This window comes from Trichomycterus rosablanca, chromosome 3 (genome assembly GCF_030014385.1).
Source record: "Trichomycterus rosablanca isolate fTriRos1 chromosome 3, fTriRos1.hap1, whole genome shotgun sequence".
Classification (NCBI taxonomy): domain Eukaryota; kingdom Metazoa; phylum Chordata; class Actinopteri; order Siluriformes; family Trichomycteridae; genus Trichomycterus; species Trichomycterus rosablanca.
In genome coordinates, this window is record NC_085990.1 from 35,753,274 (window position 1) to 35,769,020 (window position 15,747).

General features: G+C 37.8%; 1 protein-coding gene across 1 annotated transcript in view; it reads left to right on the top strand.

The window, feature by feature from the left end:
• Nucleotides 1-378: 378 nt before the first annotated feature.
• kcnh2b (potassium voltage-gated channel, subfamily H (eag-related), member 2b) overlaps nt 379-15,747 on the top strand; it is a 295,739-nt gene continuing 280,370 nt past the window's right edge. The window contains exons 1-2 of the mRNA XM_062991214.1: nt 379-436; nt 4,160-4,691. Of these exons, the coding sequence (XP_062847284.1) occupies nt 4,616-4,691 (76 nt within the window). The 5' untranslated portion in view covers nt 379-436; nt 4,160-4,615. The remainder of the gene's footprint in view (nt 437-4,159; nt 4,692-15,747) is intronic.

Consider the following 15,747-nt stretch of genomic DNA (forward strand, 5'->3'; position numbering starts at 1 on the left):
GGTGGTGTTGCTGGACTGAATTTTTATCTTGCTGGCAAGGCAAACATGGCCAACCACATTCCAAACGCAGTTGTAGAAGCATTTGGTGAAAATCAAAACAAATGTCATAATTTACATTAGAACAGGATGAGGAGAAAGCATTAGCTTTGTGGACGTGCTTGGTGAATTATAGTACTTACAATTGCCTTATATTGCCTATTTAGCACAGCATGCGAAATGTGTGCACAGATCTACTGACTGGCTGATTTATTAATTCATACATTTATTAACTTGGATAAAATGCAGCGTAAGAAGTCAATTTCAATTATTTTAATGAAAAAGCATCTACGTTCCAACGCTTCCAACTGTCACCTCAAAGAACCGACTCATTGAGCCGAGTCGTTAATGAACGATGCATTCCTAGGTTTCACGTCTTCAGGGAAATATGGTGACTGAGGTAAACAAAAAGTTGTTTAAAATGGGTAAATGGTGCTATTTGTATTTATTTTCCATTGAAAAACCCACTGTCCATGGTGTGTAATAACATAAATAATGTAATTCTTTCCTATTTTTCGTGACAGAGCTGAGGTAAAGTGGTGCTGTTTAAGTTAGCTTTTCTGTCGGCCCCACTGTTGACAAAAATGCTGCAGTTTTTAAATACGTGTTTTTTTTTTTTATTATTATTTTATCAGACATTTAGTTAGATAAACTAGTTAGCTAAATGTTGTTTTTACCAGCCTAGTTAACTACTACCCTCGTGTCAGCAACATTATTAGTGCTGAATGAAATCTTTCATGTACCTCAAACTGTAGAATTTCAGACTTGAACCTTGACTCAGAAAACATATCATGATTAATTATTTTAGCGTGGCTGATTTTATTAACTGAGTTGTGCTATTTGGACTGAATATGACTTATTTAGCTAATATAAAACTAAACATTTATTTTAGTCCCTAAAGGGCTTGAAAATGTTACGTCACACCCTGCTCACTATTACTGATTACCTAACAATCAGTAAACCAAGCTTAAAACCACAAGTATTTTAGTTGTTGCATTCATGTTTAGGAGTAATTTTGTTTAATTAAATGCCACAGAGTTGATAATAAAGGTTATGGTAAAAAAGACAGTGAGCTAAAATATTAGTTTTTACTTTATTGTTTGAGACAAGGGAAACAGATCTGAAGTGAACTGTAATACATTTACATGTATTCGTTTGCACAGTACATGATTTTACACCATGGCTACAAAAGAATCCTGTTTCTGATTGGCTATAGTATTATTAGTTTTATTTGGATACATTTAACTGCTCAAAAGGAGATTTAGTCAAATGTTTAATTACACACAAGATTGTGTCTGACGATCATAACGTTTTTTTGTAAAATCACTACAGTGGCAATGGTTTACACTTTTACGTAACAACATTCATTTTATTTTTTGGAGACACAGCCAGGGAGGAATAGAAATCAGCAGAATTGCTTTAGATGTAAATACCATAATAGTTTTAAACTACTTTCAAATGGCTTTAAACTAATGCTTATTTACAAGAAGGCTAATTAAACACGATACACTGCAGCCTAACATAATTAGGCTACGCTTGGGTTGTGCAGTGGTCTATTATGCTAGCCTACCAGTTTCTGCTTCGAATCTAAGTGGTGCTATCTGTCGGCCGGACGTTTACACAGACATTATTGCCTATGTATGAGGGGAGGGGTCGCCGAAGCCCTGTTATGAATTTCTGCCTTGTCCAGTGTATTTCCTCCTTGCACCCAGTGTTTACCTGTTGAATCGGACCCACCTGGGTTTTTGCTTGGAGTTTGGAACGTTCCCCCAGTTTTTACAGCTTTCTTTTGTGCAACCCTCTGGTTTCCTTCCACCTCCAAAACATGCCTGTAGGAGGATTACATGCTCTGGAGTGATGTTACCCTGTGATGGATTGGCACCCTGCCCTGGGTGTCTCCCTGCCTTGTAACCAGTGTTTTTGAGACAGGCTTTTTTTTTTACCCAGTGCCAATCCATTTAGGATCAGAGACTATGAGAAATCAAGGAAACACTACTGACTACTTTAACTACATTTAAAAAAACTCTAAAATTGAGTCACTGCCTTGATGATTGCTTTTAGATTTAAGTACTAGGTTCTTAGACAGCGTGTATGTTTGACTGGTGAATACTGAGTAAGACATTGAAAGAGATGGAGGAGGGGTAACACTTCAAAGCTGTGAGACCTCCCTGGTGGCCTTCTAGCACTCTTCTGCCTAAATAAGGGAATAAAGAGGGAAATGGCCAAAGCGAGCTCCAGCTAAAACTCTAGCCAGTATGACTTAGGAAAGCATGTGAATCAGTTCAATCTTCCAGTCTTTAATAATATGAAGGCAAGCATTGTTAAAAAGAAATAGTAGTAGAGCCATCATGCACATAGGTTTTTGACAGGCGAGGTCCTACTACTTCAGGTCCTTACAATATACAATGATGCTCATTTTGGCTCTTAAGCTTTACAGGTAACATTTAGTTTGATGCCTTAAATAGAAGAATTGACTATTTTAGGATTGTTTGCAAAGTTAAATTATTGTTAATAGAAACGTTGCATGTGGAAAGATTTAATAAAGTTAAACACTTCAGAAAGGACGCTATGGACACTGGGGGCAATGCAGGGCCATGCAAAGCCTTTTTGGTTGGTGCTCGCAGTAGAACAGTGGCACAGAATGAGAATCAAGTACATACCATGTACATTAATTCAACAGTAGTCAACTCCAAAAACTATGAGACGTTGTAGCCTGGTGGTTAAGGTACTGGACTAACAATCAGAAGGTCATTGGTTCAAGCCCCACCACTGCCAGGTTGCTGCTGTTGGGCCCTTAAGCAAGGCCCTTAACCCTCAATTGCGTAGACTGTATACTGTCACAGTACTGCAAGTCGCTTTGGATAAATGCGTCTGCTAAATGCTGAAAATGTAAATGTAAGAGTTTATTATTATTATTTTTTCATTGTGTATAATGTATAATGTGTGTAATGTATAACAAACTGACGTTTTTGTGATCGACTAATATGATATATAATATTTTGGATTAAACATTTATGGATTAATTCCAACGCTTTAAAATCGATTCTCAATTTTCTAAAAAAAAACATCGAGGAATCGACTCATTTTGGAATCGACTCTCAGTTCTGCGATCTCAGTTCTGCAAACCAAACAGCTCCCTATTCATGATTCGTTCCTGTTTAATGACTGAACACATATGTTTTATTTGTAAGTCTATTTTATTTGTTAATACAGTATATGCATATGACTCAAGGGGCAGGTAATCGGACCTCCCCCCCCCCCCCTTCTGAATCATTCTGGTCAGTGTCAGGGCAAGAACTTAACACTTAAAGGTTTGTTTTTTGGAAGGTGTTAAAGCATGCCAGACTTTTCACAGGCAGTGAGGATGAAACCCAGGTCCCCATGACCCATGTTGCTGTGTGTCACTCGTTCCGCCGGCTGCACCGCCGCTTTTCATTCGCTACACTGTTCCGTGCGCGTGCTGGGATGGATGGAGCCCCCGCCTCTCAGCGTTTCGGTAGGGAAACCCCACGTCCACGCCGTGCTGACGTAAGAAGTACAGTGTGTCGGTGCATACCCTACAATCAAACAAAGCAGCTTCAAGTCTATCCCACACGCACATTAGGCTACACACAGCACCGCGACCGGGAACGAGGTGAGCGATGTTTCGAGTGCACACTTCTCAATCCGAACTCACGTGGGAACATATTTGAACAGGCGTTACGCAGCTCACTATTGTGCTGCCCTGCTCATAATTACACAATGGCGCGTGACATAAAGGGTGCGGCTATGATCAACTACACCTGTCCATGCAAATAAGGGCTTTTGAGAAGAATATTATTTTTAAAGAAACTTTTCGTTTTACTCGATTCTGTTTATGTGCGTGCGTTATTTATTAGATCACACAGACTTGCATTAAAGATGCAAATGCACGGCAGCCAGGTGAAATAAGAATAGACATTAGATTTATTGATGTCATTTTACTAGTACATACTTGCACACAAATTATATATAAATATATTTATGTATTATATTATATAAATATAATTTATTATAATAACATAAAATTTATTATTATTATTCGTTTTCCATTGCTGATCAAGCGCTTTTGTTCTGCCTTGTTGTGGTTTGTGTTTCTATAAAGGGCTGAAGGGGTTAAGGAGGTGTAGCCGCCGGTAAGAGCTCCAGCCAGAAAGATCTCCAACACAACTGATGTGAGACACGCAGTCCCAGTGAGCAGCGAGAAAAAAAGACGCTCGACGTGCAAGAGGAAACAGAACAGACACATGGCAACATCACACGGCTTGAGCGCTCATCTGAAGAGTTGCGCCTCCGCACCCTAAATGTCACCAAGTACGCGCACTCAGGACTCTTCATCCTGAACCGGAGAGGACGTCACAGTTTATTTTTCTTTCTGACACCTCGCGGACACGGAGGTGAACCCTCGGATAAAGTGGAAGTGGCAGTGTTAGGATAAGCAGCTGATGGATGAAGTTGTCTGGGCGGCGGCGCGCTCTCTGTCGTACGTATAGCGCCGCGCACTGCTGAGCGCTTTCTGACCCGGAGAAGCGCATCACCGACCCGGCCACAGTGTGCTACCATGCCGGTGAGACGCGGACACGTGGCTCCCCAGAACACTTTTCTGGATACCATCATCAGAAAATTCGAAAGTCAGAGTAAGTTTAATCTGCCTGTACTCGTTGTTGACTTCTGAAAGTAAAGGTGCTTGTATTGCGAGATGCCATAAATGAGCCATGTTTACCCCCCTTCCCAAAAAGCGTTGTGTCTCTTTAGTCCATTTCTGCACTAATATTAAATTTGCCTGATTTAAATATAATATGAACTGTTATATTACATAAATACCAGGTATAACTATTACATGATATGTAATAGTAAAATAATAATAATAATTGTAGAGTACCCCTGCCTTGAATATTTGATTGTATCAGTTTTCTTCAAAAGACATAGTTCAACTTAACAAAGACTGGTAATTAACAGACATCTTACATTTGTTGTTCGGGTAGAGAAAAAACATCAAATAATGCAGGGCCAAGGTACTCCTGAAACAGTATTAAAAATTCTGCAAAGAAGTTGAAAACCATTCCCATCAAACATGTTTAAGCCAGACATTTCATGGTGGGATTGTCAGATCAATAAAACACTTAAGTAATTCAGTCATCCACTTAAGAATTCTTTAGGAAAAAAAAATATCTAGAAGAACACTTCACAGAACCCACAACGCAAATAATTAGGGCCCATTCATCAAAAACTATTATATTAGAGAACATTTTTAAGCATGATGACTTCGACAATAAAATAATTATGCAGTAATAGGTGATTAATTAAAGGGTTAAGCCATGTTTAATAACCTGTTTATCTTTACATATGCATCCTACCTAAAACTCAATGACAATGACATTTTAAACATTTTTATTAATGTATTTAATTTCATTTTTAAATATTGACTTAAACACTTTTGAAGCTTTCAAAATTGTGTATTAAATAATAAAAAACCACCACAATACCGCTTTAATTAAAGCTGTATAGCCATAGTTTGAAAATACATTTGAATCCTCCCATTATTTTACACGTTAACAAACTGTAAATAAATCCAAATGAAACAGCACCTACAGGGGTATGCACCAGAATTTTGTATGTATCCATTTTTTTGCTTTCCACCAAAACTGCATTAAGGACTCTCAAATGTCTTACTTTTACAATAGGAACATGTTATCTTTGCACCCACCAGCTGCTGAACTGTTTACCTTCTGTAAACAACTTAAAAATCTTCTTCCTGTTTAGTCCTATATACCCAAAACTTTGTTATCTAAAGATTGCTGAATTTCAGGAGCGAATATGAATGAAATAATTCTGATTAAAAGACTTTACAGCACAGCTGGTATCCATATGATTTCAGTCTGTGATCATTTATAGAACAGCTGAGCAGCTAGATTCATTTAAAAAAGACATGGTGGATTCTTCTCACTTGCTATATTTTACTTACACTGTGGGATAATGAGAATATAAATACACAAGTGAACTAAAATTACAGCATGTTCTTAGCACCCAGCAACATTGTGCTAGCACCTGCTAGTTTTACAGTGTTTGTAACTTAATGCAGGAACCTTTGTGTGTGGCCACAAACATTAATTCAGGAACACGTTTACAGCTACAGGAAGCTTTAAGATCAGTAGTCAAAGTGTGTCTGTACTGTACATGACTGCCCAGTAGCAAGGCTGTGGATTTAAACCCTTTATTCCAGAGGTAGTAAGCTAGTGTAATTTAGCGTTGTATGCTCTAGGATAGGAATAGTTCATCAAACTCAGAGGGCGCAATAAAGTAACACACTCTGGACAGGATGCCAATCCATCGCAGGCCTTGCCCATCTCCCCCTTCTTGACATAGCCAATCATGGGGATTTAAATCCTTTATTCCAGAGATACAGTGGGGTCAAAAAGTATTTAGTCAGCCACTGATTGTGCAAGTTCTCCTACTTAGAAAGATGAGAGAGGTCTGTAATTTTCATCATAGGTACACTTCAACTATGAGAGACAAAATGAGAAAAAAAATCCCCGAAATCACATTGTAGGATTTTTAAAGAATTTATTTGTAAATTATGGTGGAAAATAAGTATTTGGTCAATAACAAACAAGCAAGATTTCTGGCTCTCACAGACCTGTAACTTATTCTTTAAGAAGCTCTTCTGTCCTCCACTCGTTACCTGTATTAATGGCACCTGGTTATGGTTTGACCTTGTTATCTGTGTAAAAGACACCTGTCCACAGCCTCAAATAGTCAGACTCCAAACTCAACCATGGCCAAGACCAAAGAGCTGCCGAAGGACACCAGGAAGAAAATTGTAGACCTGCACCAGGCTGGGAAGAGTGAATCTACAATAGGCAAGCAGGTTGGTGTGAGTAAATCAACTGTGGGAGCAATTGTAAGAAAATGGAAGACATACAAGACCATTGATAATCTCCCTTGGGGTCAAGATCTCATCCCGTGGGGTCAAAATGATCATGAGAACGGTGAGCAAAAATCCCAGAACTACACGGAGGGACCTGATGAATGACCTGCAGAGAGCTGGGACCAAAGTAACAAAGGCTACCATCAGTAACACACAACGCCGAGAGGGACTCAAATCCTGCAGTGCCAGGCATGTCCCCCTGCTTAAGCCAGTACATGTCCAGGCCCGTCTGAAGTTTGCCAGAGAGCATATGGATGATCCAGAAGAGGATTGGGAGAATATCATGTGGTCAGATGAAACCAAAATGGAACTTTTTGGTAAAAACTCAACTTGTCGTGTTTGGAGGAAGAAGAAGAACCCAAGAACACCATACCTACTGTGAAGCATGGGGGTGGAAACATCATGCTTTGGGGCTGTTTTTCTGCAAAGGGGACAGGACGACTGATCCGTGTTAAGGTAAGAATGAACGGGGCCATGTATCGTGAGATTTTAAGCCAAAACCTCCTTCCATCAGTGAGAGCATTGAAGATGGAACGTGGCTGGGTCTTCCAGCATGACAATGATCCCAAACACACCGCTCGGGCAACGAAGGAGTGGCTCCGTAAAAAGCATTTCAAGGTCCTGGAGTGGCCTAGCCAGTCCAACCCCATAGAAAATTTGTGGAGTCCGTGTTGCCCAGCGACAGCCCCAAAACATCACTGCTCTAGAGGAGATCTGAATGGAGGAATGGGCCAAACTACAGTGTGTGCAAACCTGGTGAAGACTTACAGGAAACGTTTGACCTCTGTCATTGCCAACAAAGGTTATGTTACAAAGTATTGAGTTGAACTTTTGTTATTGACCAAATACTTATTTTCCACCATAATTTACAAAAAAATTCTTTAAAAATCCTACAATGTGATTTCCTGGATTTTTTTTTCTCATTTTGTCTCTCATAATTGAAGTGTAGCTATGATGAAAATTACAGACCTCTCTCATCTTTCTAAGTAGGAGAACTTGCACAATCAGTGGCTGACTAAATACTTTTTGGCCCCACTGTAGTAGGCTAGTGTAATTTATTTTGTACTCCCTAGGATAGGAATAGTTTATCAAACTCAGAACCGTATCTCTATTTATAGACTATGCGTTTGTGACATCACCGGATTGAGATTTCCCACTTCAGAGAAAGATTTCTGGTGCAAGTAATCCTCTAATAAACACCTACTCTAGTGCTAGAGGAAGCGAGGTGTGGAAAACACATCTAATTGCATTTTTGGTGTGGATTCCTTTCAGCATGGCATATTGTGACTGTGATAAAACATCATATTTAGGTTTGGCTTACCATATGTGTTAAGACTTGCTATTACATTGATCATGTGTTAGATAGTGATGGCACTGATTAATAAAGAGCATAAACAATGCACTACTTTATTGTCTTTTAGAACCCATGATTGTTAGCACTAAGTTTTACAGATGGCACCAGAGGCACTTGAGACAGTTTGAGGATTCATTGACAAACTGATTCATTTTAAAATTCTCATTCTATATAAAGCCAGGAAGAGCCAGATAATTTAAGTACTTTCTTATTTCATTTCATTGATACTGTAATCATGTGTGGGTGTTGCACTCTTCTTAATAGTCACTTGGGCCCTGTGTTATATATTGTCCTGTTCATATTCTCCTGCAGTAATTAAACCTCAAATTACTGCTGTCTAATAGAAATAAATGCCTTTATTTCACCACAGCTGCATATTTCTATTCACCATTTTATATTTCAATTGGTAATGAAGGCATAAATTAGGAAAATGTGTATTGATAATCTGTACATTTTATTTCATTTTCATGTACTACGATCACTTTACCTTTGTCAGTGTTGCAGTGAGTCCAGTTTCCTCGGATTCTCCGGGCGCAATGCAGTAACACACCCCGGCCAGGATGCCAGTCCATCACAGGGCCTAGGACGTCCCCACTCCACCTAAGCATGGCCAATCTTGACTGTATGTAGACGCCTGACTGGCCGATAACACCTTTGGAGATTTGAACTCTGGATCCAGCAGTAGTGGGCTAGCGTAATTTACCGCTGTGTCCCCTGAGGACCATTATACAGAAAAATCTGTAGTTTAAAGCATCAGTCATGTTAGAAATATGGTGCAAGCGTTGGTGGCCAAATTCTGCATAATGAATCTGGAAAATGTTCTGCTTTGGTGGTGCAGTAATCAGCTTAGACTTAGAATTGTACATCGACTACTAGTGATTGAAAATGTTTCTATTTTTGTAAATGTATTTATCCCTTTATAAATCGTATAATGTTTTTTTAAAATTAATTCTTGTTTCTCCTTTCACCAAATCCAGTCATGGCCAATTGGAGCTTATCACTTTTGTCGTTGCCACAACCACCACTCCCGATCGAGGAGGGCCGAGGCTGTTACGTGCCACCTCTGTCATGCACACAGCTGCAGATTGCTTGTTTTTACCTGTCTCACAAAGTGCAGTGTCACGTGTGGAGAGCTACACATTGCCATTTGTGATTTTGCTTTCATTAACACCGAATTGTTTGAGGACTAAAGACATCAGATAATTACATTTTTAAAGGTGCTGTTTTTGCCATCTTTTTGTTATGCAGGTCTGTAACTTCACAGTCCTACATTCTTTTGTCGTAGTTTTTTGCTCTTTATGCTGTGCTACCCATTTTTGGATTGGAGACGGGCCAGTATAAGTTTCACACTCTCTGATAGCCATGTTGCTGTAACACTAGAATGTGGCTTGGGGTTTTCATGTTAAAATAGTGACATTCTATTGTTAAATTTCTAAGTAGAAACAAGCACATGCACTACAGGGAACAAACGTTTGTACTTTTGAAAGGCTGATCTCTCAGATTACAGTTCTTGTTTTCACTATGTATCAGTCCATTTATGGTGAGCTTATGCATAGATATTTCTGTTTTTGCACGTTGTTGATTTTGCTCTGAGTAGTACAAAATGATCTTGCATTGGTAAATGTGTTTATTGTCAGTTGCATTCCTTTTTTGAAATTAGTGTTAGATATGTGGATATGCGTATGTTGTTTTATTCTTTTGAAACCAACAAATATACAGTATTAGTAAGCAATTATAAAGACAGTATATAAAGGGGAGACAAAAGAGGAAGCCTTCAAATCATTGTTCTAACACTAATTTAGGTTTGTTCTTTAAACAGTATTCTGTATTGTTTGAAATACTGTAAACACCAATTGTTGCATTTGTAAAATTGTATTTCTTACCATTCTTGCCTCATGTAACACCTCAGCCACTCAACAGGCCAGGTTCTCTGTTGTTGATTATTGTGCTTCATAACTACGCCTCACACTTTAATGAATAACAGGTGTGGACTGCAGGCAGGTGCTTCTAGCAACTGCACTCTTACTGTGAAGCCAATTCATGCTTATGTTGTTATATGCGTGACAGAAGGATTTTGTTTTTTAATGCAGTGCTGTCTGAGGGAAGGTGACAGCTATTTAATAAGGGTTTTCACCTTTAGCAGATACCATCTTTCTTCTTACTAGTCCAGTACATTAACCACTGAACCATGACTGCCCTTCATTGACACAGAGATGTCAGATTTATTTGATTATTTTAGAAATGTCATTTATTAATGGATTAATGAATAACCAACTAAGACGGTCAGAATGTCATTTAAATTCATTTTAAACAACTAACAGTGATCTTTCTTACAAAACAAGCAGTAAGGAAATATTACTCACTCCCAGTGTGCATACTCGAGTGCTATTTACATGCCAGGAAGAATTTTGTACATTTGTATTTTTTTAATGATTAATAATGAAAATAATATACATTAAAATCACAACTGCCTCTTCAATCTTAACCATTAACATTTAAGCTGTTTTGCATCAGAATGAAATTAAAATGCATATTTTGCATTATGGCCCAGTATAAAAGTAAAACTCTGGTTTTGCTTGTGTTCTTATAATAACTAGACTACATGTTGTCAGGATGAGCTTATATAACAATTGCATCCTACTGCTTTTTTTAATTATCATGTTTAGCTGGCACTTTTAGTTCTACTTATTGTGTCTTCTACATTCATGCAGTGTTTGCTAAAATCAGCAGTTTTTTTATGTTAAAACAGTATGAAAACTTGATGTGATACTTAGAAGTATTTTCACTTTAGGGGTCACTTTAAAGTTGCGTTTAGGGAGGCTCTTGGCTGTCGACTAGTGAAGGTTGGTTATTGGTTAATAGAAATGAGCAAACTTTGCATCCTTATTTAATTCTTTTAATAATGTTTTGAACTGTAGATGGTGAACTTCTGAAATTTCTTGCAATCTTGCAGTTGACTATTGTTTTTAAACTCTTGGACTGTTTGTAGAAGCTCATCCTAACTAACTAAAAACAGTCTTCCAGAAACAGAGCAAAGTAACTGGCTACCGTGGATAAAACAGCATGATGATCCTTGGTGTTGTTGCTTATTTCATATACAGTGAGGGAAGACAAATATTCAACCATTTTTTGTTTTGAATTATCCTGCCAGTGCATATAGTCACTTTAACAAAAATTATATACTAACAATATATAACAATAAAATGTTGTGTTTAAAACAAAACAAATGAATAGGGGGACAAGTATTTCAACACCACAAGTGAATAACAGTGCAGTTTTTGGTCCATTTCTCTTGGCAAGTTGTTTTTATTTCCCAAAGTTCAATAAATAATGAATAGGATTTGAAAGAGGCACCTTACCTTAACCTTTTGCCTTTATATAGAAATTGAAATTTTGCCTGTATGTAGTATAATTGTTGTTATAAAACATCCACATTTAAAATGCCCTGGTACAGCATTCATGTTTGCAAGTACATCAGCCTCTTTATCGTAGTCAGGGTTGCAGTGGGTCCAATTCGTCACAGGGATTTGGACACCAAACCCCAAGACAATCATGCGAGTGTGTAGACATCTGGCCGGACAATAGCATCGCTAACATTTAAACTTGGATCTAGTGTATAAACCCGCTGTGCTGCCTGAGCGCTCCATTTCAGGCCGCTGTCCCTTTCAGTCTTTACCCTAAACTGTTGTAGTAACTATTGGTTTCTCTCCGTGCTTTCTTCATTGGTCCAAGAGCATTGGTCTCAGCCGTCAAGGGATGATTACTTGTGGTCTTGTGAACTCTCCCCCTGCTGATTATAGAGGCAGTAAAACTGACATGAATGTTTAAAGTGTTTGCTGTTACTCTGTAACTTTTTCCTTTTGTCTCTGTAGGATGTAGGATGCTTTTGCACCTAACATAATTACATGTTGCATTAAATTTTTTGGCTGATGACAACATTTATAATTCAAATAACTTTTTAAGTTGCAAGTTTGTTTTTAATCCTAAGCACACACAAATTATGTTTGTAAATTTGAAGTTGGTATATGCACTGGTATCATTTTAAATAAAATTAGGCACACGTCCACTGTATTATGCACACTATATGGACACATGTACATAGACACTGTACCTAAATATTTCATTTGGCCGCACCAATTGCCAACAGGTGTATACAAAAAGATATGGCTTCAGCTTTGTGACAAGTTTAATGTGGAGGAGCTTCAGTCCTGACCTTAACTTCATTGAACACTTCTTAAATAAGTTGGACTGATTGCAGACCAGGCCTTTTCATCCAACAACTATGGGAACTCCATATTAACATCTATAGTTTGGACTAGGATGTTCATCAAGCCTCATGGACTGATTTTTACATACTTTTGGCTATACAGGGTGCCATGGACTCACGGTTGCCAGATATTCCGTACTGGGATTAGAGTAAAATGGGTCACTGTGCTAAACAATTTGAAACTTGTTGCTGGATAAAATTTTTTTTTTTCCTAAGACATATTTATGCTATTTGTCACCCAGCATTCATTCTTCCACATTATAAGGAGATGACTGATGGCACCTGTCAGACAGTGAAGCAGTAATGGTGTAATCTGAAAATTAAGTATGTACGCTGCTGCCAAAGCCAGTGGTGAAGTGAATGTATATTTTATTATACATAAGTAATTAAGTAGATATTAATCACTCTGTCACTAACTCATGATACCCTAGCAGTTGTCGGACGGTTGCCAGATATTGATGGCTGTCTTTTATTTTTCTTTGCCAGACACTGAGGAGCCGTACTGATGTTTAAAATGTATTATATTGCACATTAATTATTTAATGAAGCCTCATTAATGCATTGATAATGAAAACTCTTACCCTCATTGAGAGTTTGTTTTTCATTGCGGGTCTTAGCACTGTAATCAGTCTTATTACTGACAATTAATTGTTAAAGACATCCTGTGCGTGGTGTGTTTTGCTTTCTGTCCCTTTCTGCTTACCCTTACCTGCTTGATATGTCAGCATGTTTTTTAAAACGTATATTACAATATTATTTTCCTATATGGGAAAATATGAAATGATAAAGGAAAGATAATGGAAGATAAAGGGAAAAAATCATAAATAGATTAAAAAAAAAATATATATATTTTTTTGAAAGTCTATTAGTGGGGCTTTTCTAAGATTAAGGAATTAATGTATTGTCAGTAATAGTGGGGCAAATTAAAACCACAATGGTACCAAAAGTTATTTCCTACTGTACACATTTCATAATTGTAATATCCAAAAATAGCTTTACAACAAATAACAATATCCCATTTTTAGTTTATTTGATCATTTATCATTTATCATTTTGTCATTAGAAAATTGTTCAGTATAGCTTTATATTTAGGGCCCGACTAAATTCATGGGAAAATGTGCTTAATTTCATGGACCTTGTTTTTCAAAAATCACATATTTAAAAAAAACAAAGGTGCCACATTTCACGGCAGTCACAATAATAACACTCATAAATTGAATGATAGAATAATAGAAGCTACAATACACAGCACAGCCTACCTTAATGGTTTAATGTAAACCTGGAGGTTCTAGGTTTACATTAAACCATTAAGGTAGGCTGTGCTGTGTATTGTAGCTTCTATTATTTCTACAGAATTTGTTGGTTGTTTTCCAAACTTAGTTACCTGAGTAGTGTTTTAGGCGCTTTGGACTTCGACATCTTGGACATTTTGTCTAACTGATTGCTAACTGAATTGCCGGAGGATTGCTAGGACCGCCTCATAATGCAAATTAACCAGTAAACATGAGGCACGTTACGCGAATGAAAAACGTTAAATTGCTAAACACAAATCTTACATTTAGAATTTTGCAGCAAATTGAGTATTAGACGGGAAACTGCTCATTTCACGGTCCGTGACACGATTTTCACGAATGTGAATTAGGTGGGGCCTTATTTATATTGTTCAGTATAGCCTTTTCAAAAGTGTTAAATGACCAGCTCACTGCTACTTCAAAACCCTTGCTGGATTGTATTCTTCTTGACGTAGGTGGTTAATGTATATGTTGGCGTACACGGCCATCACAGCAAGCTGTGCTTCACAGAGCCATGGCAGGAATCACCTGACTCCAATTAGATGTGTCTAAAGCAACATAACCAGGGGAGACATTAAACACTGCAGCATGTGCACAAACACAACCATCACCAGGGTAACTATTCAGGGCACAGACTCAGTACCTTGTTCCCCTGGAGGCAGGGTGAGGGCACCTTCCAACGCTTAAGCCTCCACACTTAATTCTCCTCATCTGTGCACTACTTAACAATGAACTTCTGCTGTAGGAAAGATGTGCTGGATGGGTTTGATGGTTTTATAGCGTGCATTGATTATAAATGTGTTTTAAATACCCATTGTATCTTATCTTCATTTCAATTAGTAGCTATTTAAACAGTATTCGTGGACGCACAAATATCATTTCTGTCTTTTCTTATGGTAGGTGTGTGTACACATGTGGGAGGCTGAATTATAGATGAAGAGAATGTCACATTGACTGAAGTCACCATGGCTTCATCATTTTTGAAGCCCAGTTGTTTCAACATCTTTTACTAGGTCACAGTGGCTTGTGTGAGTTTTATGGTGCCCTTAAACACAAAAAGAATTTTTGTCCTGTAATATACAGTGCTGTGATATTTTTCACACTTCCAGGTTTTAGATCATCAGACTACTGTTAATATGAGACAGAGATGACCCAAGCAAACACAAAATGCATTTTTGTAAATTATACTTTTATTTATTGAAGGAAAACACTGTTTAGCCCTACCTGGCCTTTTGTGGAAAAAGGAACTGCCCCCTTAGCTATTAAATTAACCACTTAACCAAATTCAATTGATAGTTGGGTTTATCTTCTCTAGCCACACCCAGACATGACCACTATCAGACCTGTTGAATCTGAACATCACTTAAATAGAACCTGACTGGCAGGGTAAAGCAGGCTAGAAGGTCTCAAAAGCAAAGCCATTAAAATCTGGAAAATGATTTTAAAATATCTGGAAAGTGTTACTGTTGTTCCTGCTGCTTTCAGGTAACCCAGAAACTCTTTAAATGTTACTCCTTGCTTTTATCTTAGCTTCCTTATAAAAGCATTGTCCATTGAAATGCTGTGCCAAGACCTACTTACAGCAATGTAAAAGACTCATTGCAATTGAGCAGAAATGTGTAAGTTGTAGTAATGTGTTATGTGTAGTTACTGCCAAGGGTTGCACAACCGGCTATAAGTTTTGGTGTGTGTGTTGTTTGCTGCATTTTTGTTTACTAGTATTGTTTTTACCTTATATTAACATAAGTTTGATGATCTGAAACTTAAATGTAAATGTAACAAGTTAGCTCTTTTTCACAGCGCTGTAGTGTCAAATTCATTGCAGTGTGGAAATAGCATTTGTTCCTTTAAA